At 40.7% G+C, this 24,980-nt stretch overlaps 2 protein-coding genes across 15 annotated transcripts in view; one reads left to right on the top strand and one right to left on the bottom strand.

Annotated features, from left to right (window-relative positions):
* Positions 1-919: 919 nt before the first annotated feature.
* GNE (glucosamine (UDP-N-acetyl)-2-epimerase/N-acetylmannosamine kinase) overlaps positions 920-24,980 on the top strand; it is a 36,889-nt gene continuing 12,828 nt past the window's right edge. Inside the window, exons 1-10 of one of the 12 annotated variants that reach the window (XM_074932080.1) lie at positions 991-1,090; positions 5,026-5,249; positions 9,225-9,307; positions 12,074-12,186; positions 16,127-16,335; positions 19,217-19,668; positions 20,733-20,885; positions 21,339-21,551; positions 22,231-22,318; positions 23,411-23,621. In XM_074932080.1, coding sequence (XP_074788181.1) covers positions 16,172-16,335; positions 19,217-19,668; positions 20,733-20,885; positions 21,339-21,551; positions 22,231-22,318; positions 23,411-23,621 — 1,281 coding nt within the window. In that variant the 5' untranslated portion in view covers positions 991-1,090; positions 5,026-5,249; positions 9,225-9,307; positions 12,074-12,186; positions 16,127-16,171. The other 11 variants (XM_074932078.1, XM_074932082.1, XM_074932089.1 and 8 more) reach the window with 11 other exon arrangements.
* Positions 12,139-24,980, bottom strand: part of CLTA (clathrin light chain A) — a 42,478-nt gene continuing 29,636 nt past the window's right edge. The window contains exons 5-6 of one of the 3 annotated variants that reach the window (XM_074932093.1): positions 16,931-17,113; positions 12,139-12,172 (exon numbers count right to left, since the gene is read on the bottom strand). In XM_074932093.1, the coding sequence (XP_074788194.1) occupies positions 12,154-12,172; positions 16,931-17,113 (202 nt within the window). In that variant the 3' untranslated portion in view covers positions 12,139-12,153. Of the gene's footprint in view, positions 12,173-16,778; positions 16,834-16,930; positions 17,114-24,980 lie in introns of those variants that run through there. The other 2 variants (XM_074932094.1, XM_074932091.1) reach the window with 2 other exon arrangements.

The following is a 24,980-nucleotide window of genomic DNA, read 5'->3' as shown; positions in this document are numbered from 1 at the left end:
GTTGTGGCTGCTGCTGAGCAGTGCTTACACAGAACCAAGGCTCCTTCTGACATTTCCCCCAGTGGGACGGGGTGGGCAAGATCTTGGGAGGGGACACAGCCAGGACAGCTGACCCAAACCAACCAAAGGGATATTCCATACCATATGACGTCTGCTCAGTATAAAGCTGGGAGAAAGGAGGAAGGGGGTGGGGGTCACCCTTGGTCCTCCAAGCAACCACTACGCGTATTGGAGCCCTGCTTCCTGAGAAGGCCTGACATCGCCTCTTCATGGGAAGTAGAGAATAAATCTGTTTGCTTTTGCTTCCGCGCGTGGACTTTTGCTTTGCTTTGCTTATATTAAAACTGCTTTTGTTTCACCCACAAGGGTTAGTTTATCTTCTTTCCCCTCTTTACCCTGTTGAGAAAACAAAGGGGGGGGGGGGGGGGGGGGGAAGTGATAGAGCGACTTGGTGGATACCTGGCATTTAGCCAGAGTCAAACCATCACAGCAATGTACACAAGGTGTCACTGTCACCGATACTAGCTAGTAATATCCACAGAGCAGGCTTAGTAGCAGCAAGGCTGCCTGCATCTCCTAACTGCTGTGCGTGCACAGGTGATACCCAGCAGAGAAATAGTTCCCTGAGACACAGGAACACATTAAGAGAGGCAACACCGCCCGAAACGCGGGGCATCCTAAGTACTGATCCCCGCTTCCCGCGTTGCTCATCAGGGATATTGGCACTGTCTCTGTAAATGCAGTGCTAAAGCCTTGACCCCTAGCATGCCTGGCGACCCCAGGCTCGGCTCGGCGCAGGCTCCTCCCAGAACAGTCGGAAAGTCCCGGCAGAAGCCCGGCATCCCTCGACACTTCGGCGCCTTTCCATCACCGTGCGCGGCCCCGGCCCGGCGGCGGGCGGAGGCGGTGCTTGCGGCGTGGGGCGGTCCCGACGTGGCCCCGGCTCCGGGTGCCGCTCCCGCGGCGGCTCGGCGGTGCCGGCCTGGTAGCGGCAGAGCTGCCCGGGAAGCCGCTCAGCGCCGGGGACCCGCCGGCAGCCATGGGGACCAACGTGACGCCGCGCCAGGAGCCGCTCGCCCGCGGCCCCCACGTAAGTCAGCGGTTTCGCTTGCCCGCCGGCAGGGGTCCCGAGGGGTGAGGGCCAGGCGGTGCGGGCGGGGGACCGTCTGTGGGCGTGCCCAACGTGCAGGGGCTGCGGGAGCCGCCCTTGGTCAGCGGCTGTCCTCCAAGGCAGGTGAGCGAGCCGGGGCGCCGGACAGCGGCCAGGCGACCCGCGCCCTCCCCCGGGGAGGCAGCGGTCCGCCGAGCCCGTGCCTACGAGGCGGCCCGGGCGAGGGCAGCGCTGTGGGGGAGGGCGAGCCGGCATCCGGCGTGTGGTGAACCCCAGGAAGGAGCTCCCCTGCCCCTCGGCGAGGCTGCCACGGCAGGTGCCAACGCGGGATCCGTCTCTGTCCCTCCGTTTTTCCGTTCGCATGTGGGATTTGTGGCCGTGCCGACTAATGTGCTGGGCATTTAGAAGTTCGCCGGAGAATAGTGCCAAATAGTTCCCCATTTCTGCCTATTATCTCTGGATTCTCTTTTCATTATTCTGTCCATAGCAAGTTATGGGGAGCTGGTGACTTTCCCAAAGCTAGCACTCTATTCATTTTCCCTTGTTTATTATTTGGGAGAGATTAGGTTTGGACTCACCCATGTTGGGGTAATACCTGTAGGGTGGTCTCGGCAGGGTTTTAGGATTATTAATTTTGCTGATGTAGCTGTGGCAATGAGGAATGGCCTCAGCATGCCGGGTGCTGTACAGGCATAGTCATGGACCCTCAAAGGATTCATATTCAAGCTGGATATGGACAGGGGATAGAAGAAGAAACGTGAATGCAGGCAGGGTAACAAGTGGGCTTGAGTAGGGTAATATTTTAGGTAGGTTTTCTCACAAGTCATTCAACTAACAAGTGAAGTGAACACAACATTGAGGGAAAGGCAGAGGAGAGGTATAGAACAGGGAAAAGGACAGCAAGTCCCGATAGGTTGGGAAGGTCACACTGGAGAGAGGGCCAAAGAGACAGCCAAGCCCTCCTGGGATGGTCCTGATTCCTTGTCCCTTGGCTGGCACTCCCACTGCAGGAGGAAATTCTGCTCATACTGTTGCCCCAGGCTGATCACTTTGCCACCTGTAGAGCAGGTTTGTGGCTGCCTGTCAGCTGTTTTAATCTACCAGGGGGATATGGCTCTATGCATGCAGGAAGGGTGTGGAAAAGGTGATGTCTATCAAAACACAAAACAAAAGGAGTGTGCCTATTATGTAAAGAAGGCCTGTACCATTTGAATATGAAGGTCTTACCAGGTAAGCTGGAAATGCCTCTTTCTCTGAAGTGATTTTTAATATATCCTCCCTTTCCTCTTGCCTCCTAGCCAGCTTTGGCTTCAGATTTGGTTCCAGGTCTGCCCGAGATCTGGATGTGCTGAGAAATATCATCACCTTGGATACTGTCCAATGAAAGCATCTATCTAGGACTCAGATTTAGGCTTTAAAGATACGGATTTTCAACAAGCACTGAAAATTTGTCTGTTGTTCTTATTTTTAAGTAACAAATAGACATTTTTTGCCCTCTTGTAGCAGTGTTTCCCTGTGGTGCTCTGAGGCCAAATGTGACTTCACTGTGTCAGTACGTGAGATGCTAAAGTGTAAAGTAACTTAGGGACAGAAGTGAAAATTAACAAAGCTTATTAATTCATATTAAGGAAATCAAGGGCACTTAATGTTTGCATGTGCCCCAAGGTTTTAAATTAGAATGTTAGTACACAAAGACTTTTTGACTTGGAAGCACTCTTCTACCAGAAGATTTTTTCCTCAGGTGCACTGCTCCTTTAGCATATCATACTTAACAAGTCTACCTGCAGCCTGGAGAACTTTAGCAAGTAAGGATGTTGGCAGCCCACACTAGGGAGATAATTAAGGAGAGGAGATTCCCATCACCACTGTGCTGCTCAGGGAAAGGGGATTTTTATGGGTAGTGTAAAATAGAGACTAGGGTAGAGTCAAGCATCCCTGTAATCTTTTCTATCAACTAGCATGATTTCATATGGTAGAAACCAATCACAGTGATTTTCTAAGTATTTTGGAAATACAAAATGTCCTTTTGAAAATCCTGTTCAAATTTGATGCTTTTTCTTACAATTTCATTGTAAAAAGATTGAGGTGGGTCATAGAACTTTGTATGAGAAAATACAGGCATGAGAGCATGATACACAATGTCAGTATTTCATAACTGCTTTTCAGAGATCCACAAGGTTTCAGAAAACAGGAAAAGAGGGGGGAGCTTCTCATAAACTGAAGTCTCCCTAGCCACATGGCAGGGACATTCAGGCTGAGTTTCTAATAAATACTGCCTCAGCACTCAGAAAGTGATCTGTAACCACATGATTCTGAGTAAATTCCTACATCCTGGCACATCGAGGGCCTTAGGAAAATTGCTAGTCTCTCAGTGGTGTATGGTCTTTCCTGGAGGGACTCAGCATAGCCTATGAGCATGTGTGTTGAAGTTAGAACATCTACTGGGAGATGTTGCTTTTCGTGCAACATCAGGGAATATTTTAGCAGTTGCTTTTATTTCTTTGTAATTCTGGACTGTATTTCATTAAAATATTGAGTACTAAATCAAGCTTTAATAAAAGAACATGGGTAGCAAATCCAGCTGAGAAAATTAGACTGTCGTGAAAGTTGAGTCAGAATAACAGCTGACTCAGATGCTCTTCATGTGACTTTTTTTCCAGATAAGTATCAAAAAGAAGGAAGTAAGTAAATAGCCATTACAGTTTTGGTTTTTTTTTTCCTTTCCTATATGTCATCCTGAACTCCAGAGATTTGCTTTTCATCATTTATAGGGTCCTGGCTTCCTGTCCAAGTAAAGCACATTTACAGAAGGTTTGTTGGTTGAAAGCCTTCTAGACACTCTTCAGAGACAGTACCTCTTTTAAAATTCTGTCCTTGTTTTTACTTTTCATTGACTTTTGCTTGTTGCCTGAAAAAACAAACAAAACTGTTTCTGAAGATTGCTTGTTATGAAAATAAGGGCTATAGATACTCCAAACAAAAAATGAGGACATTTCATTTTTGACCCAGCTTTAAAAACAAACATGTACTTCTGTGTAATGCCTGATACTGAAAACACTGCTTTTGACTGGCATTTGAGCCTTCCATTACATCTCTGCAAGCTTCCTCAAATGAAAAATCTTAAATTTTTTCAGGAAAATATAATAGCCATGTAATAGTTTAGGATTTAAGATTGCTCTAAAGGTCACATGGTTAAAGAAGACACTTGAATAACTCAGCTAATGATACTTCAGGTGCTACAAGCTTCCAAGGCAGGATTTACCCTTTACAGCTACACTTCTTTACTCATTTTCTATTCTCTGTTTCTCAAATTTTCCTCATCTGTCTTTGCAGCTGTAAACTGACTATATGCTTTGTACTGTAACCATCTTTACAATCCCATTTTCTTCTTTTACACATTTTTTTGTCTTAGTGCAGTTAATAGCCAAAGTCCACAAATTACAAATCAAGTTATTTTAATATGGAAAAAAAGTGGAAATACATGATTAATATTATCATTCTTTAGTCCTGATATTAGATATCTGCTTAACATTTTTAATTACGTAGTAGCATTTGTACCCCTTAAAATTAGAAGTGATGAACTACCAGTGAAGACATATTTCAAATATTTGTCAGCCTACAGACACACTGAAAACACAGTTGCATGCAAGTAGGATACCACACAGCCTCAAAAGGGATAAGAAAGATGTAAGAAAGAGATACTAGTTGGTCAAGAATGGCAAACAGGGACCTCTAGACCTATTAACAACAAGGACATATTTATTAATAGTGACAGGGGGCCAAAGTTTCATCCAGTACTCCTCCTTACTGCCAGCCATTCAATTTTCAGCACTGTATGTCAAATTTAAGTGGAAAAATTAGGCAGTCTTATCACTAGATGGTAGTTTCTGGCTCCTCCCCTTCTTTTCTCCCAGCCTGTGGCCTGATGGACTTCCTGCTCCAAGACAGCACCACTCTTGCACCTTTGTTAGAGGTTGCAAGCCTTCACAGACCTACATACACAGCTGCTTCTGTCTGGACAAACACAATGCACCCTTAGTTTCTTTTCACCTGCTGAAAGGAAGATTGGAGTGAGGAGAGAGGGCTGCATGGACTACAGCAGAACACAAGATTAGAACCACAGCGTTACTGGAGCATGGTAATTTTGGTATCTTCCATCTTTAAAATTGTGATAATACAGTAGGAATGAAGCAGAAACAATGTAGGTTTAGCTTCCACTGAAAGATGGGTAGAGAATTAAGCTCAGTCTTGCAAAATTGCCTCCTTAAAGCAATATAAACCCCTTGTGATAAAAGCCCAAAGTAACTGAGAAAGCTTAACAGAACTTGCTTTCTGATCTTTCACATATAAGAGCCATTTTCATCCATGTAACTTGCTTATTTCTTCTGCATGGTTTCCTCAACCAAGTATGTGTAACAAATAACTCTCCCACCAGTAGCTGAGGTGGAAACTGGGATTTGGTATTTGGCAAATTTACCCACTGTTCTTACCTAGTGATGACAGCTTCCAGTCAAGATGATTATTCACTGGCTTTTGTCCAAATACTCTGAGAATGTACAGCAGCTCTATTCATTCCTGTCTGAATATACCTCAAATTGTTTTAAGTAAACCATGTTGTCTACTGATCAAGGAAGGGGTTTAGATGCACAGCACAGGCATCAGCACAGTAGGAGGAAGAATTACACCACAACAATCACCCCAGCCTTGGTTGTCATCGTTGTTCAAGACCAACTGGTTTGAAGCCAGTTTGGGTATGTTGAACTGTGTCATATTCCCTAGTGGATGTTTGATGTGTGTCAACAATCAGCAATCACCAATCATTTTTATTGCAGCAGGAATGAACACAGCGGAGCTTCAGAAGAAATAGAAAAACCATAACCTTCAAAGTTTTTAATCCAAATAAAGAAAACAGACCCTTTTGAACAACTAAACAGGTCACACAAGCAGAGTGAATCACATGGTAACAGCAAAAAGTGGGTCAGTTCCACTGTTTTATTTTTAGAGAAAGGGGGCGGGAAAGAAGTTTTGTGATTTTCTTCACATGAAATTAAGGTAAAGGCTCAACTTGTTAGAGACTGAACAAACTGAAAAAAAATCCTATTGAGGTTACCAGTATTCCTTCCAGTGCTTTGCACCCCCCAACCCCTGACCAAGGAATCCCCTAGAATGGAGGTTGCTTTTCATACCAGGACTTTTTTGCATCCTATGACTCTAACTAGTTACTGGAAACATGACTCAAATTTTACAGGATATAAGGAGATGCAATTATATCATAATACACCAGATATCAGCATATGCCATCTTTCCAATAAGAAAAAAGAGGTGGTTAATCTGTTATTAAACATCGGCAGCTCTAAAAAAAATCCTGTTATACTTTTTAGCTAATTCCTAGTTATTTCAATGAGATTCACAACTGTGCTTGTTACATGAGATTTTGATGCACCTGATTTCACTGTCGAATTATAGAATCATTTATGTTGGAAAAGATCCATTGAGTCCAACTGTTAACCTAAGACTACCAAGTCCACCACTAAACCCTGTCCCCTAAGCGCCATGTCTACACATCTTTTAAATACCTCCAGGGACAGTACCTCCACCACTTCCCTGCACAGCTTGTTCCAGTTTGATAACCCTTTTGGTGGAGAAATTTTTGCTAACATCCAACCTAAACCTCTCCTGGTTCAACCTGAGGCCATTTCCTCTCTTGTTACTTGGGAGAAGAGACTGATACCCACCTTGCTAAAACCTCCTTTCAGGTAGAGATCAATAAGGTCAACCCTCAGCCTCCTTTTCTCCAGACTAAACAACCCCAGTTCCCTCAGCAGTTCCTCATAAGACAGCTCCCTTCACCAGCTTTGTTGCTCTTCTTTGGACACATATCCTCCCTGAGACAGGGAACAGATTTTCACATAGTTTTGGATTTCTTCTCCGTTGCCTAACAATCTGACCTACATGCAGGTTCTCTTTTTGTATTAGCATAAGACACTGAGCAAAGATATGAGAGATCTATGTTGGGGTGAGGGGAGAATAAAACCCCAGATTTACCTTTGCATAGCATGTATGTCATTGTCTTATCGTCTATGTCTTCCCTTTCTCCGAAACATCAAATAATGTGATGTGATACTGGCCTAGCTAACACACTCCTGTGGTTGCTTACAGTTACTATTAACTGCACAGCTCATCTGGGAAGAACAAACAGGAAAACGCAGGAAGGTAATAACTTGTCATGCTTTCCCTGCTATGTGTATCTTTTTATATTCTCCTTATATCATGTAGCATGTGTTACTCAGTCTTTTCCTGTAAGGAATATTCATAATGGAGTGCATTCACAGCAGCTGAGCATTAGTGTGCCAGAATCTTCAAAAGTTATCAGTTTGGCTGTAAGAAGGTCTTGCTCTTCTGAAACCACTATGAGTCTTATAATTAAAATTCAAGTTGCTTTCAAGTGACTTAGGCTGGACAGTATAGAATTGACAGGGATAGCTGCTTCTAGTTGCTTTTGAAAATCTTAGGTTTTCTTTTCTTACAGTCAGCAGCTGGTTTTGACATAAATAAAATGGATGTAAATTAAGAGTTAAGGAAAAAAGTAATTAAAGCTCCATCTCATGTAGATATTGATTTTAAAAGACATATTCCTTTATTATCAAGAGGTAAGAAGTAACATGGTGCTTAGCCCCAGTGCAGAAGATCACAGTGCTGCTGACTCTTTCTGTCCGCACTATCCATCTCCTGGACATAGTCATACACTGACAAATCCCTTCTCAGACCACAGTTTAGCATCTTTTACCTCTTTTGGGGTAGGTTTCCAAAGAGTCTGATCTTTCAGCAAGCTGAAAACCAAAACAGATGATCTTGGTCCTTCTGTTCAAATCTTAAGCAGCATGATCTCTCTAGAAAGAAATAAGATCATCTCCAGTATTTCTCTGCATGGCTGTTACCATTTCTGCACAGCTTTTTGGTGAAGATAGGGCCAATGAATTAATGTGAACACTGAGACCCTACTCTTCTGATGTGCCTCAGTACTGTCTCAGGGCCTGGTAAGGATAGCAGGCCATCTTCACAGCATCATTGAAGATTCTGAGCAGCAAAGGGTAAGACTGACAGCAGCAGGCAGATTATGGTCTGAAGCTTCTCCTCCCATCTCACCTTTCTGGATAGCATTTGTCTTTCTGCTGGAGAGACTTGGGGCAGGGCTTGCTTACCCAAGATAAATTTCATTGTATTTATGTATTACACAAGGTCTGTGGGGGAGAAATAACCAAAAGGAGCATAAACATTCCCCCTTCTGCAGCTTGTGCTACAAGATGCTGAAACACCATTAGAACACTTCTGGAAAAAACTTATCAAGAGATGCATTGATGCTGTTGTAAGACTAACTCTCAATGCAGTTGCTTCTAGCTACATAAGTACTAGTATAATTCAGGTTTTGTAAATATATACATACTTCCATACACTCATGCTCAAATATGATTCAGGCTCAGCATTTTGTCTCAGTGAAACGAGCTGTAGGTAGACTGGTAAGCTTATCATAACCCAAAAGCATTTCAGGAGACAATTCAAACTTACTTATAATGACATTTCTAGAATGCACATAGGTTTGTATGCAATGTGCAGTATGCATAAAGAAAATCTAGTGATACAGAGAACAATGAAAACAACTTAAGTGGGACATGAATTGGACCTAAGGTGCCTTCCATTTGCTATTACTACCTCTGGTCAGTATTTCAAGTTAAGATCCCTGGTAATTTAAGAAGCGGGTGTGTTACAATATTCTCAAAACATTGAGGCTTTGCAGAGCTATGACTCATTGGACCACAGCTGTCCGAGGACTTTCTGAACATCAGCATAAGATATTATGTTTCTCTTGGAGTTGAGTGTTTTAAAGTCCAGAGGGTAAATCTTAAAGGTTTTTTACTTTACATTTTAAATTACTATAATTGCAGTAATTCCTATTTAAGGTATTTTTTTATTTGGAAGACTTCAGTGTTTATTTCTCAAAGCCTTTCTAAACAAATATTTATAAATGGTAGAAAGTCAACTTTTTCTCCCTAGTAAAGGACGGGAAGGCAACCATTCCAATTCCTTGCCTCTATTTATTTTTTTTTTTTTTTAGGTATGTCAGACAAGGAGTCACCATTAAGGCTAATTTTCCTGAGACGTAGAGGGTGAGAACAGAAGGAATTTGAGACACTTCAGGTATTATATGGATGAACAAAGATACAATTTGGACTGAAAAACGGTGTCAGAGTGCAGGCACCAAAGAACTGAATGCGGCACAGGCTTGATTAGATTATCACATTAGACTGTCACATTTCAGCCACACAAACATGAGATCTATCAGAGGGAGAAAAGTGGGTGAAGAATTCTTATTTTACTGGGATTGTGTGCCACATTTTGTTTAGGTGCTTCCATAGCAAAAAATAGCTGGGCATAGGTTGTTCTCACACATGATGCATAGGGTATTGATCTAGGATCCAAGTCACAGCAGTCTCACTAATGAGAGACCACTTTGACCCCAAAACACAATTCAGTGTGAGGAAACAAGACACGTCTCTTTTACAATCCACTGAAACACACCGATGATCAGCAATACTTGATGGCAGGTTTAACAGCTCATTTGATTGTGTCACTTGCCGATGGAATCAACAGCATTTAAGGAACAGGCATTCTTGTCTGAATTAACACCAAAGTAATAGAATTCTGCAGCACGCCCCAAATCCCTTTGAGCTACAGGCAGGTGCTCTAACCACACAGGGCTATAGTTCCTCACAGCCTGCAAGATCAGGCAACCTCCTTATTCTTCCATGCATTGCTGTGGGCTGTGCCTATCCTCAATTTGCACCTTGTACAGGCAACCTCACAGTTCACAGCTTTCTGACAGCCCTCATTTTAAAAGCTCTTAACATGATGGTAATCTCCACTAAAGCAGTTTTAACTGCATTGCACTGATGTGTATTGCATCGCGTTATTCCATATATAAACGGACAGCAAGAGGCTGTCCTGAGATAAGGATATGGTTATAGAAGCAAACCAGCACACATCTATATAAACACTACCACGAACAGCCCCATGCTCAGCCCTTCGCCAGGGAGACGTCCAGCTCGACGCTGCTCAGGGCTGCTACGCTGTCACTCTGCAGACGCCCTCAGCAGAAGGTGTTCAGTGCCAGGCCAAGAGAAGAGAGCCCCGGCTCCCGCGGCCTAGCCTCAGGCTGTGGGGCGCGTAGCAGCTGATGTAAGCCCGCTCCTCAACTGGGCCCGTCCGCCCCGCCCCCAGCGCTCCCCGGACCGCCCTGCTGAGGGCGGGGTTTTCGTGCCGGTTCGACCTTTGATGAGCTAAGCTCCAGCGTCGTCGCTGTGGGGTGAGGTGATCGTGAAGTGGGGTCACGCTGGCCTGGCCTGGCCTAGCCTACGCGGGGTGCCTGGGGGCCCAGAGGAACTGGGGCCGCTGAGGTCGTACTGCTGGGCGGGGAAGGTCGCGTGGCATCGCCTTACCGGCCCGGCAGAAATAGGGGGGAGGATGGGGGGAGGATGGCAGGAGCTCTGCAGCAGCTCTGCAAAGCCGCCGGTAGCCGCGCCCCGGCGCCGGGGCGTCATCGGGCGGGAAGAGCTCCATCGACTGTGCGTAAGCTTTATTGCGCGCGGCGGCCGGCGCAGGGCTGGGCGCGCATGCGTCCGGGGTGGTGCTGCGAGGGTGAGCGCTGGGGGCAGCGGAGTGGGCGTATGCACACCTGTGTGGCGAGGTATGCAGCGGGAGGACTTGCGCCGGGAGTACGTGCAGGGGCATGTTGGGGAGTTCAGCGGAAACGGCCTTGCCAAGGCATGTGTGCACGGGTGCGTCTAGGGGAGATACTGCACGTGAAAGGTGCACGTGAGTCTTTTCCGGGGGAATAAAGAGAATGGCCATAGGTGTGGGTAATATACACGTGTGCAAATCGGGGAGGATGGAAGGATTGTCTACAGAAAAGCATGTGTGCGATTCTGCGTACTGGAGGTGTGTTGAGGGACTGCCCTTGCACACACGGATTTAACAGAGGCCTATAGAGGAAGTGACCCTGCACTTGAATATGTGCACACATGTAAGTTGCATGGCAGAAGGGTTTTCCATGTGTATATTGGGGGTGTACATCTGGAATGGTACTTTGCAGATGTAGAATAAATGAGGTACAGAAGGGCACACCCTCCACTTGGGTAATAAATCTATCTTTATACTTGAGAGGTGTAGAGGACATGATCCCTGTACACATAAAGAAGGTGGGCAGTGAAGAGGTTGATCCCATTTGTGGGGGAAAATGGCGGGAAGGGTTTCTCACCTCAGCATGGGGTAATATGTGCACAGGGTGAGACAAGAAACAAATACACAAGGTTACAGAATGCTTTTCCACTTGCACAGATGTGTTCAGGGGAGTTGCTGAAAGATTTGATTTGTATATGGCCACCAGGCATAGGGCTGCAGCAACAGGCCCCACAGGTGTGTGCATATGGGTTATATAGAAGCAATGGCCCCATGGGTAAAGAAGACTGTCATGAATACACATACTAGTGTATGGTGTGGGAAGAGTTTTGGGAAGAATAACATATACATACCACACAGAGAAACAAATGAGAAGATGGAATGACTCCACAAGCACGCAAGCATCTGCAGAGATTGCAAAGAGGAGTACTCCAGGCTCTTTGATTTTAAAAATCATTGCTTTAGAAATGTGAATGTAGAATATACAGATGGCATTATTTGTGAAACGCTGGTAAAGGGGTGTCTCGTGCACTTGAGACTGCTGACAGGAATAGTAGCTACTTGGTTGCTGTAAAATGTGGCCCAGAATTCCGCCATCTTAAAAAGTCAATGAACCTCCAGAAGCCTTAAGATGGGGTATGGAAATGCAGTAGACTAAAACAAGTAGAGATTAATTATTTCAAGTAGTCCTTCATGGAGCACTTTCATTTCTTCTCCCTTCTGCTGAAGATTACTAGTCCCAGCAAGGTGGAAGATGTAGACCTTGGAACAGGAAGATTCTGGACTAGAAGAGGCTCTGTAGATCAAACTCAGTAAACCATCAAACACCTAGAAATTAAGAGGTAACTATTAGCGATTATTTAAAAGAATTTCAGTGAACTTTTCTGAAAAGTGACTAGCCTGAAAAACCTCTTAAATTCCAAAATCATAATGGTAACAAACTTAAAATATGTAGCTAGGACATTACAGCTCTGCTTGAAGGAATATACTGTTAGTGAAGGGACTTTGCCACTATTTGTTGACAGTGAATATGATCTGAAAATACAGAATTATTTTTGCATTTACAGGTTCAGAATAAATCAGAGTCAAGATAGAATTGTCTTTTTTAACTGTGATGTAGCAATATTTTTCTTTACAATGAAACACATAAAAACATTTCCTCATGTACTTAACACTTATATTGGATTGTTTTCAGTCCTTTTGCTAGGGTAAATATTTTTGTTCTTCAGAAGAACAGATGTTAAAACTGCAGTAGAAGAACTGTGTGCACCAAGGCCTGTGTGTGGCTTATTTTCAAGGTTTTGAGACTATTGTGTTACAGAAGTTTAAGGCAGTACTAAAATTAATTCTGCTTTGGGGCTTACTGAAACCTAATGCTAACAGAAGTTGAAATGCTCAAAGAGCATGAATTGCTTTTTGATTCTGTTCAGTTCATATACCTTTGAAGTATCTCCACATCTATCTCTGAAATTATTTCAAGAGACCATTATTGCAGCCCATAGCAACTGTAATTAAATGTGATCTGTGTGGCCAGAAAGGTGTGTGATCTAGCAGTTCACTTCTGGTAGATCTGTGGTTATGGTGAACCATGAGATTTTTATTTTTTATAACTTACAATATTTCAGGAGATGGTATTTTCTGGATTTGGATTGAAAGGTTCCAGAATTTTAGACAGTGCTTGAAGATCAAGGGGGACAGAAAACTATTATGCTGCTTTGAAATGCTGGGGTTTCAACCGCAAGCCCCAAATTAAGGTTGACATATAGGTGATTCCCACAGCCCTTCACAAAGGGGGGGTGAGTTTGCCTTTAGGCTTCCCTCCAGGGTGCGGCCGGCCTGGCAGGGAGAGCCATTGGGTAAATGAGCCCCAGGTGTCTGCATTAAGGAAACAAAGGTCAGGTGTCCCACTGAGGGATAAAAGCTGGGACCACTTGCAGGAAGGGGCAGTGTCTGTCTGTGAGGTGGATGCACTTTGCAGAGTTTGGTGTTGGGGAAGGACCTCCTGCTTCCCTGGAACTGGGCTCCAGTCAGGTCTGGCTTTTGTAGACGTGGGCTGTGTAGAGATTCAGTATGTGGCTTCCTTGGTCTTATGTATTTGGCTTGTTGACTCGGTTGTCTCCCATCCCTTCTATGGGAGGCTGCATTTCACTATTTATTTCACCCATTGTTGGTCATGCGATGTCATTGTTGGGTTCAGTGGGGTTGATGTTGATTATATATAATCTGATTGACTTGCTTGTACCCCCAGCGCTCACCCATGTACTGACCCTTTTGTATCAAATACAACTTAATTATTGGTTCATCTTTATGCTGGCTGTGTCCTTTATGCTAGGCTTGATAAATTGGTAAAACATTCTTAAAAGCCTGCTTTGCACAAATGAAAAGATAACTACTTTGTTGGAGGGTCAGAACTTCTGGTTCTAGCTCAGATAACTTGAAGGAAACAGGCTTTGGGTAAGCTCGCTTTGTCACTTTCTTATTCTGTGCCCTTCTACTCTGGCTTCTCAGTTTATATAGTATAGAACATTGTGAGAGGTTTGCTTTAATTATACTAATGTTATTCATGCAGTTTCAAAGACAAGCCTATAGGGATGTCAGAAGTGGCCCTCGTATCTTGAATGTGATTTTATTTGAATTAGTGGCTGCTTTTACATATGCAATGACAGGATGTCCTGCTCAGAACCATCTCCAAAAAGAGGTTGTCTTGGAAACGAGAAAGCAGTGGTTCAGTCAGATCTGAATCTAGCTAATGTGGTTTCAGGTTTCCCTTGGTCATACAGGATAACATGCTCTCTGACCTACCTTTATACAGTAACTAAAATCCTGCAAAGTACTCTTTCTACATTTTCAAAATGAGGTACTGAATTTCTTACATACTTTAAAAATATTTCAAGTCTGTTAGACAAAAAGAAAGACAAGATTAAATTAAAACAGCCATTGTATATACTATGATACATAACTGCAGATGCTTTCAGCATGAGGAAACAATTTGCCAGGAGGATTATCATTTGACAATTTGAAGTACAGTTCAAATGTAAATTCAGATGAAGGATATCTATCACTTCATGGCTGAATCCACAGAACTCAATTTTTCATCATAGTAATCAAATGCTGAAATTACAAACTGTATCTATTTTACTGCAGTTGGCTAGCGCAGACATAGCTGCTTTGCTTGAGTAAATGAGAAGTGCCATTTCATATGAGTTTAATGATGGCAACCATCTTTGCTTTTTGCTACTTCAGTTTTATTCTGAAAGGTAGTGTAAAATCAGGAATCATGGCTGTTGGAGGAAAAACAGAGCCATAGTGGATTGCAAGGGGAGACTAGAAACATTTTCTTACCTTTTACAACTTGGGATAGATTCCTGATCACCCTAATGTTACTATTACACCAAAACAATGTTTCACTATCTGTGATAAAACATAAACTAATCGGTGTTAAAAATAGGGAAATCTTTGAGAACTTGCTGAATCTTAAGATTCATAAGAATGGGATGTCACAATAAACTTTGCTTTAAAAATTTACTGACAAAAATGAAATGCAATATAAAAGGAGCATGACATTGTATGTCAATATTGTCATGCTTGCATAGGAGCTGTACAGAAAGAGCTTCCCTAGCTGTCAAAACCAGTAGAGATTGATACTCGGAGTCAGAGACGAGCAATCCTTATGCATTAATATGGAAAAAGTTTACTTGCTATTAAACTGTTGTAAAAATCTGACATAACATTAGATTTCGTACTGAAAAGATGGTACTTACCTAAAATACAGTTATCTTTGGAAGGAGGACAACAAATAACTTACAGATAGCTGATCTGATACACTCTGCTACCAACTTAGTAGTTTCCGTTTGAGGGGGTCACCACTATATACTTTTTTAATGGGCTTTTTCTTTTCTCTGAAATGTTTTTACCAATTGCTAAATGGAAACAAAACCCACAATAAAAACATCAAGGCAAAATGGTAAACAGAGGATGTGCAAACATTAAAAATTATTACATAGTTTAATCAGCTGCTAAACAAGTTGTAAAATTTGGTTAGAGAAAATGTCTTGTTACAATAACTCTTGATGTTGCTTGTGAAAATACTGAGTTTCTGTGGCATTTCAACACAGAAACTTTTTTTTCACTAACCTCCAAATTGCCTGATAATAATCATCACCCTTATTTGTCTACTTGTCTCTAAAAGTTTTTGTCTTATTGTAACCTAATTTTGTATTATTGAATATCTTGATGTACTTTGGCCTGCAAAACAGCATGTGAGGGTTTAGAAGTTAGTGTTTAACTCACTTTACCTCAACAAAGTGTTTTTAAGGGGTACATAAACTGACTGAGGTAAAAACTTTCTCTTTTTGTTCACAGAGTCTGTCAGTGAATGTATCTTTTAGCTGTTTGTTCCATTCTGTGGTTTTGGAATATGAGGTTATTTTCTTTCACTTACTAAGGCATCAATCATGTTTCAGAAGTTTCCATCTGAACATGAAAAAGTAGTTTACTATTTAATTACAGTTGAACTTCCTATTACTTAAATATTGTTTATATAGAATTTTTATATATTATTTATAGAAATAGAGGTATTAAAATTAAGTAAGAAAGAAAAAATAAACATCCTTTTCTAAAACTTTCTAATGATAGGTACTGTCTTTTATCAATGGATGAGTTAGTATGTGTCACAGCACTGGGTTGCACTTGTGTATGCCTATTATGAAGTGTACCATGTACTTGCTATAAAAATTATTATTAATGTTGCTTCTCCACCCCCCTCCCCCCCATTTATTTCAGGAAGTGTATTTCAAGAATCTTTCAAAACAGAAACAAAAGGAAGTCATGGAGAAGAATGGTAACAACCACAAACTTCGTGTTTGTGTGGCTACTTGCAACCGTGCTGATTATTCAAAATTAGCTCCCATTATGTTTGGTATAAAGGCAGAACCGCAGTTCTTTGAACTTGATGTTGTAGTGCTTGGTTCCCACCTGATTGATGATTATGGGTAAGGTGAATTTTTGTCTCTCTGCCAATCTGTTTCTGGGTGTGAGTGATAACATCATGAATGTTAGGTAACAAAATCCTTATCATCATGAATATATACAGCAAAATTTTAAAAGTGTTTTTTCAGATTTTATTTCATTTTGAAGCTTCTTCTGTGATTGCATATTTCTGTTGGTTTTTTTTTTTCCAACAAGTCTTGGAATTTTAGAAAGTTTTGTATAAATGCTGTAATTGAGATGTGCAACAGGATCCCAGACAATATGAAGTGAGAAACTCAATATTAATTGAGATTTCTCTAAGAATCTGGTGATTATTGAAGAAAAATGTGCTATAGATTTTAATTTTCACAAAGGAAAGAAAATCTTCAGTCATTTAATGTTGTAGCTCTTCCACTTTGTATAGTTATTGGAGAAAGTACTTATATATTCCATATCCCTGGGGAATACTGTTAGTTCTTCCTTACAGGATTGTGGAAGAAGGAAAGGGTAGTTGTCTCTTCCTGACAAAATAAATAAATGATAGATATATTAAGTATAGGGTGTTATGGAAGGGACCCTAATCTCTCCTGCCAAACTATAAGTAAGTAGTCAGATCACCTGCCTGGGAGGATGGAATGTCTTGGTCCAAATCCCTTCCTTTGGAAGGACTTTCCACATCGGGGTGAATAGTCTGCTGCTTGTTGGAGAAAAGGCAGAAGGAGCAGCATACATATTCTTACTGGGGTTGTGGTTGATTGGTTGGTTTTGCTCAGGCTGTATTTACCAGATTGGGCCCAGTAACTGGAAAAAGATAGGAAAATGCTTACTTTACAAGTCAAAATCAAACTTTAGGATAAGGCTTGCAGCATATTTAGCATTGTTGAACTTCTTAGAAATGTTATGCATATCTTCAAGTGAAGACACTTTCTGGCTTTACAACAAGAAAATCTAGCACTCTATAATTTAGAGTATGAGAAAGTTATATTATCTCAAACTATTAAAACAGGAAGTTCCACTGCTGTTCATTCTCAATATAGTGTTCTGTTCCTTGCTTTGTACTGGATGCTCTTTCTATCTAATAACATGTCAAGGTGAATTCAACACCACAAACGAAACCCGATTTAAAAAAAACAAACAAAAAACCCCGTCAGACTTCTTGGCAGGTTAGCATGTTGAATTACATCCTGTCTGATTGGAGAAATAAGGTGATCCCATTTTATTTGCTGAAGAGGAGAAACATGACCCTGATTTTTCTATAGTTCTGAATCCTTTGCTGGATTGCAAGACTTGTGCAAAGTAGTATGAAATACTACTTTTCTAATTCCAAGGTGTTTAACACCCATCTTTCTGATGTAAATGATTTGTAATGCACAAAGCAATAAAGGTTTTGATCTGAAAAATGTTGTTGCTTTTGGTTGCTTTGTGGTAAGTATTCTTAAACCCTGGTATTGCTTGGGGCTTTTTTGGGGACCTAGCCCTGAACTCCTTTACCTGGGGGATCCTAGAGAATTAAAGGTCCTCAAAATGTATGTGTTCTAATGATTTGAGTAGGGCAATCAACAGTAGCAGAATTCGAATGATAGTGATCCTGCAAAATGTTTCTTACTAAAATATTTAGAGGACAGTAAAAGAAACAAAACAACAAAAATGCAGAGTCTTGTTCCCTAGATTTTGATCTTTCAGAAGGGAAAGAATATAGAAGAGGAGAAAGTTTTTGAGATAAATGCACACAGTAGAAAAAAAGGTAGGTCTGTGAAGGGTAATTGTAAATGGAGTTGGAAATGTAATGCAGTTTATGCTATAAAAATCTGAGCCGCTTTCACTCAGTCCCATAAAAAGGATTTGCCTTTTTTAAAAAAACAAATTACTTGACAAGTTAATTACTTGTAGGAAGGTATTCTGTGTGTTTCAGCGGTGAGAAGAATTGAATAGTTAGGATTTTCTTGAGTCATGCAGAATGGAGATTGCTTCTTTACTTGAGCTGGAGCACTTTATAGTCCTTGCTATCTTTGCTCAGCTTGCAGATTGTGAGATTTTCATTTGCAGAGTATGAGTAGCAGAGTGGATTTAATGAAAATTAAATCTGATTGAAATCAGTTTAAAAGTGTAATGCTTTGAATAAGACAGTGAATGTGTCAGATGGATTAATGACAAAATTGGAAAGCTTCTGGGTCTTTTCTCATTCCAGCCAGAGTGTGCAGACTTCTTAGGTCTGGTTTAGTGCATGTGGAAAACAAGTATTATACAGATGTGTGATCTTTCATATTTCAAACATGTTAACTTTAAACAGTAACAATTCTTAGTATTCAAGGAATGTTTTAACTTCCTCATTATGAAATGAAGCTCATAGGCTGTGTGGAAAGCCTTTTTTTAAGTCTGTTTCCTTTGAACTTAAGGCCTTTGTGCAGTGATTTCTGACGTCTATAAGTCTTTATACAGCTCAAATACAGAATCTGGAAAATGAATGCTAGCTGCAGGATGTTTTCCTTGAACATACAGGCCTCAGCTTTGCATCATATCTGTTGTATTTACACACTTGTCCAGCAGTCGATATATTGGTGAGGAGTCAACATACCTTTCCTGAAAGGAAACCATACCATATCTATTCTCCAAAAGGCTCTGCAAACACATGAACAAAGAGTTTGGTTTCTGAGGATTTCCAGAACATGTTCAGCAAAGCTTCTCATTAAAGGTGTCTGGAAAACTTGATGCTTGGTATATGAGGGAAGATCTTCATATAGATGAGAACATTCTGTTAAAATCTTAAAAATTGTTTTCCTTAATGAAGGAGATATGATAAGCAGGCCTGTGTTCAAATCCAGTATAACTATTCTAATACTTATTTTGTCAAACTGTGTTGCTGTAAAACCAAGTTGTACTAACTCTAACACTTTTGCTCTTCAGTAATACCTATCGTATGATTGAACAAGATGACTTCGATATTCATACAAGATTGCACACCATTGTGAGAGGGGAAGATGAGGCAGCTATGGTGGAGTCAGTTGGCCTTGCATTAGTGAAGTTACCAGATGTCCTGAACCGCCTGAAACCTGATATAATGATAGTTCATGGGGACAGATTTGATGCTTTGGCTCTGGCCACATCTGCAGCCCTGATGAATATTCGCATTCTTCACATTGAAGGTGGGGAAGTCAGTGGGACCATTGATGACTCTATCAGACATGCTATAACTAAACTGGCCCATTACCATGTGTGTTGCACAAGGAGTGCAGAGCAGCATTTGATAGCCATGTGTGAAGACCATGACCGCATCCTTTTAGCAGGCTGTCCTTCATATGACAAGCTTCTCTCTGCCAGAAATAAGGACTACATGAGTATTATACGCATGTGGCTAGGTGAGCAGTCCACTTCTTACTTTTTTCATATGACTTTCAACACTAGACAAAATCAGTAACTAGGTTATCAGTCTGTTGACCAGTGACTCTGAGAAAAGTACAGGAAAGAAAGAGACAGACTTCATGCTAGTAAGTTTAAATTTGGTTAATTGGACATGATTATCAAGCATCAACCTGCTTCTCAAAAAAACAGTATATTTGGTAATAGTATCTTATACTTCTTTTTACATTTTCTTTTTCTTTTGTTCTGTGTTCTAATATGTACAGCTGGAAAGCTACAAATCTCTCCTAGTAAACTCATCAGGTCCTTTTGCTAAATCAAAAAAAGTTACCCTGTAAATAGGTAACTTCTCTGAGCTGAACAATTTAAAAACAAAACAGTCTTATGTGAATAGTTATTTTGGTCTAAAGGATGTATTTAAATAGAATCAAAGCTATTCAGGGCTAATCTAAAAGAAATCAAAGGGGAATTATATTGTGAACATTCTTCTGGTGAATACATGTTCATTGACTTACAAATAATTCCTGTAAAAAATGGGGTTTTGTGTTTGGTTTGTCAAAGATAAAAAGCAGTCTCTTATATGGCACAATAACCTGTGTAGTTGGAAGCTGGAATTTTCTTAGATCAGTAGATGAATATTTTGCAGATAAACTTTTTTATCAAATGTACTCAAACGAGTATGACTGACTTTTTTTTAAGCAATGAGAATGAATCTTTGCTTGAAGATGGGCAACTGACAGAAAACCCAAGCAGCTTCAGGGCTTTCATGTTAATCCAGACTTATACTGGTATGAGCTTTAGATGTAGGCCTGAAAGTTAGCAGATTGCTGGGGTTTAGGTAGTGGTCTCTGAAGTAATGAGATTTGCTTAGAGAGGCAAATAACAAGCTATATTCTCCTGTTATTCCCTTGAATTTTATTGTAGCATTGAAATTTGTGTTGGATACCCCCTTCAATGCCTTTACTGTTCAGGTTTTCACATCTGTAGTTTCAAAAGTATGTCTTCCCTTCCTCTTACAATTCTGCGCCAATAAAAAGACTTTTCTTTGGCTTCATTTGGACAGGTGAAGATGTCAAAACCAGAGATTATATAGTTGCTCTGCAACACCCTGTAACCACAGATATTAAACATTCCATAAAGATGTTTGAGCTTACACTAGATGCACTCATCTCCTTTAAAAAGAGAACACTTGTTCTATTCCCTAATGTGGATGCAGGTGAGTAAAATACCTGCACGACAGGACACAAAACAGATTGTCTTTAAAGCATACATTGTTTCTTATGGAGTGCTTTTATCCTGGAACCTCCAGCCAGGTGGAAATTGCTGGATGGTCTCAGCATCATGTGTGCATCTGCTGCAGTTCTATGTTTATTTACATTGCTGGGAAGACATGACAGCTTTTCAGTGGTGGTGGGAAGATGAAGGGAAACCATGCGACATGTAAAAGCAGTATCAGTGCCTATTAAATTAACTAAAAGCTACATAAAGATTTTTGCAGTGGATTTTGGGGTCAAATTTGGGCTTAAGTGCCCAGCTCTGCAACTTATACTGTGAGGGTAAAAAGAGAACAAAAACTCAGAGATGGCAATTCAATGGACAGCTGTTAGTCCTTTGCATGTTTGGACTTTCAGTTTAACAATCATTTATTCTATATCTTGTTTTTCTGTAGGAAGCAAAGAGATGGTTCGGGTGATGAGGAAGAAGGGCATTGAACACCATCCTAATTTTAGGGCTGTAAAGCATGTCCCGTTTGACCAGTTCATTCAGTTAGTTGCTCATGCTGGTTGTATGATTGGCAACAGCAGTTGTGGTGTCAGAGAGGTAGGAGCATTCGGTACACCGGTTATCAACTTGGGGACACGTCAGACAGGAAGAGAAACAGGTACACGTTTGCTTAACTTTCAATTTCCTCATGGTTCTGAGGTTTTTTTCTTCCACTGGGTAAAGTCAAATGAATGCTTGACAGAGGCCATCTTGCAGTATCAGTGCAATGTAATTCTTGACCCATTTTGAAGCTTCACTGGTTATTTCTGTATCAAGATAGTGCTGCTTGTGTGTTTATGTAAGATAATGAGGTTTGCATCTATAGACAAGTTAAAATACATCTCCATTTGCAGTGGATTTCATTAGCAGAATAGACAACTAATTGTTTTCCTTTACAGCTAGTTGGGTGTTTGACATGTCTTAAAATTTCACTTTAAAAAATACAAACTTTTCACCACTTCAGGAACTAACTGTATTAGTGTTTCACAGATATGCAGGTATATAGCCATTTACTCCCTGTTTTCATTTATGCATTTTTAATTTAGTAATAGAATTCTGTTGAAGGCTAATATGCTACTCTCTAGTGTTTCATAATGCATGACAGCGTATCACAGGAGTCACCACTGCTTGACTGGGAGTAAGAGGATGCATATAATTGATGAAAAGTGACGTTGATCTGGCTGGAGTCTTTCCTGCTTAGAGGAAATTAATTTTTTCTTGATCTCTAAAGCAGTTCTTATCCTCTAATGTAATTTGAGGAGCTGACATGTCCTGTTATGTTAACTTTTGTCATCTAGGTGAAAATGTTCTTCATGTTCGTGATGCTGATACCCAGGATAAGATACTACATGCTCTACACCTGCAGTTTGGTAAACAGTATCCATGGTAAGTATATAAATCTTGCTTCATTGAAGGGGATGTTAAAGCAGTAGAGTAAAAGGCATTTAGTCCTGAGATGGATCATTGTATCTGGAGTGCTTTTAATACTCTAAGGTGAGGTTACAAATTATTTTTCATTTCACATACCTCATTCAGAATCATAGTGCCATATCTGGTATACAGATTAGTAACATTTTGTTCTTTGTTCTACAAATACTAGTAATGTTTTGATATAACTAGTAATTTAATATCCAAAAGAAAGAACACAAAATTCTACGTTAGCTTAGACTAGCATAATTAAGAGAGCTTGTTCCATAGGAACAGCATGGGGGCAAACAGTCTGTCAGCCTACTCCTGACTTGTGCCTGAAGGGACACACTACTTCATAGCTGGATTGACCTCAGGCATGACACATAGAGAGTCCTGAGTGCAAACTTCCAAGGAAGCTTCAGGATTATAGCAAGATGCTTTTTTGTTATTCTTCAGCCATACAGTACCTACCCTCTGTTCTTTTAACATGTAAGTTCTTACAAACTTGAAGAGGTATTTATCTAACTAAGGACAACAATCAAAAGTATGTTTCTTAAGAACCTCAATAGAGTAAAAAAACTAAATCATGTAATGCCAAATGTCTGACACCTTGTATGATGATATTTTAAAACCAGACTTATATGTTGAAAATTGACATGTATGTACAGTTTATTATTGTGCAGTTGTCATCTGTGTGTTAAGTACATCTTGCTGCACATACATAAACTTTCCATATTGTTAGAGCTAGAGCTTTATTATATGAGTACTTTCATTAAACTTTTAATGTTTTATGTTTTTTGGCATCATTAACTTTCCAGTTTTCTACATTTCATGTTTCATATTCCAAAATGGAGCTAATGTCAAGCTTGCACTATCTGTGGCGTGATCTTCAAACTACTGATACTATCTACAATATCCCATGACAGACTCAAGTAGTGTGAGCTGCAGTATTGTTGTAGTAGCCATATCGTGATTTTGTAATGACACAGTGTTACAGCCTTCTGTCATATAAAGACCTTGTACGTTGCAGTGTTATTTCCAATTAAATGGATTTTTTTCATATTATAGCTCAAAAATATATGGAGATGGTAATGCTGTTCCAAGAATTTTGAAGTTCCTTAAGTCTATTGATCTCAAAGAGCCATTGCAAAAGAAATTCTGTTTTCCTCCTGTCAAAGATAGTATTTCTCAAGATATTGACCATATTCTAGAGACACAGAGTGCTCTGGCTGTGGATCTGGGCGGAACAAATCTCCGAGTAGCAATTGTCAGTATGAAGGTAAATATTCTGTTGTGCTTTTAGATATTCTGCAAATTCTATTGGGCGTTGTGGTTCTGTTCCTACAGTGGGGATATGGACTTGTGATGTCAAAGAGCTCCAACACAAAGCAGTCCCACTGGCTTTTGCTGTAGAGGGGTAAAGTAGATTTTTCCTCACTTGTTGCACCTTTAATACAGTCTTGATACAACTTGCCTGCTGGTTTGCTTTTCTGAGACTGCTGTTAAGCTAGCAAAGTACATTTTCTAAAAATGCAAGGGAATGCTGGAATAGATAGTCTGGAAGGGTATGGTGTCTTCATTGCTAAATAGTAGGAACTGGTTAAAAAAGATTTCTTAAAACCAGCTGAATTAGTTTCTTGATCTTTCATTGGAAAAGGGTGGTGGATTTAAGTTGTATGATGATCTCCTAATATTCCTGTCAGGGTTTGGGCTGCCCAGGGAAGTGTGGAGTACCCATCCCTGGAGGTGTTTAAGAGTAGGGTCAACATAGCGCTTAGGGATATGGTATTGTTGGAAACTGTCAGTGCTAGGTTAATGCTTGGACTGGATGATCTTCAAGGTCTTTTCCAACCTAGATGATTCTGTGGTTTTTTTTTTTAATTGTGCTGACTGTGTTCTTTAATGTATGAAAAGAGGTGGTGCTTGATGGTTTATACTATCATCAGAATAAACAGCATTTGATACATACACTAGAATTTGCAAAGAGTTTAAAGACTGAGGGAGTTTTGAGTCTGAAGCATCTCTCTTCCTGTAGAAGTAACCCATTTGAAATAGGCTTGAAGTTACAGCCTTGTAAAGGATGTATGTTGATGTTCAGGTTTAGGAATATTGTGTGATCGAATGGTCTCTACTCTTTGAAGTTCCTCAACCCATTTCTCTGGTAATGGCACAGTTGGAAGTTTTCCTTTGCCTGTGTCATAGCACTAGTAAGTATGCACTGCTTGCATAGCTTAGTTAGCCAGTCAGCTAACTCGGAAAGATGGAAAGTCCATGCTTGGCAAACACAACAAAATCCAATGTCTTCAAAACAGCAGGTGAGTCTACCAAAATGGCATCAGTATCAGTTTGGTGCCAAATCACCTGCAAAGGCATCTTACAGTGAAACAAGTAAATACACCTATGACTATCAGCTAATTATCCAGAACAACAGAAAAAACACAAAATTGCTATTTAAACTTGTGAGCTTCAAGCTTATGGGATAAAAAATACTTGGTGATGGTGTAAAAATATTTGAAATAATTCTTATCCAGGTTGATAAATGAAAGGATAGTTGGGACTGAAGAATTCTGATTCATTTAGACACCTGTCTTCCTGTTTGGGGGGGAAAAAACCCCCATAAAAGTCCTGAACTCTGCAG

Source organism: Athene noctua, chromosome Z, assembly GCF_965140245.1.
Source record: "Athene noctua chromosome Z, bAthNoc1.hap1.1, whole genome shotgun sequence".
Classification (NCBI taxonomy): domain Eukaryota; kingdom Metazoa; phylum Chordata; class Aves; order Strigiformes; family Strigidae; genus Athene; species Athene noctua.
This window is presented reverse-complemented; position numbering and strand designations above follow the sequence as displayed.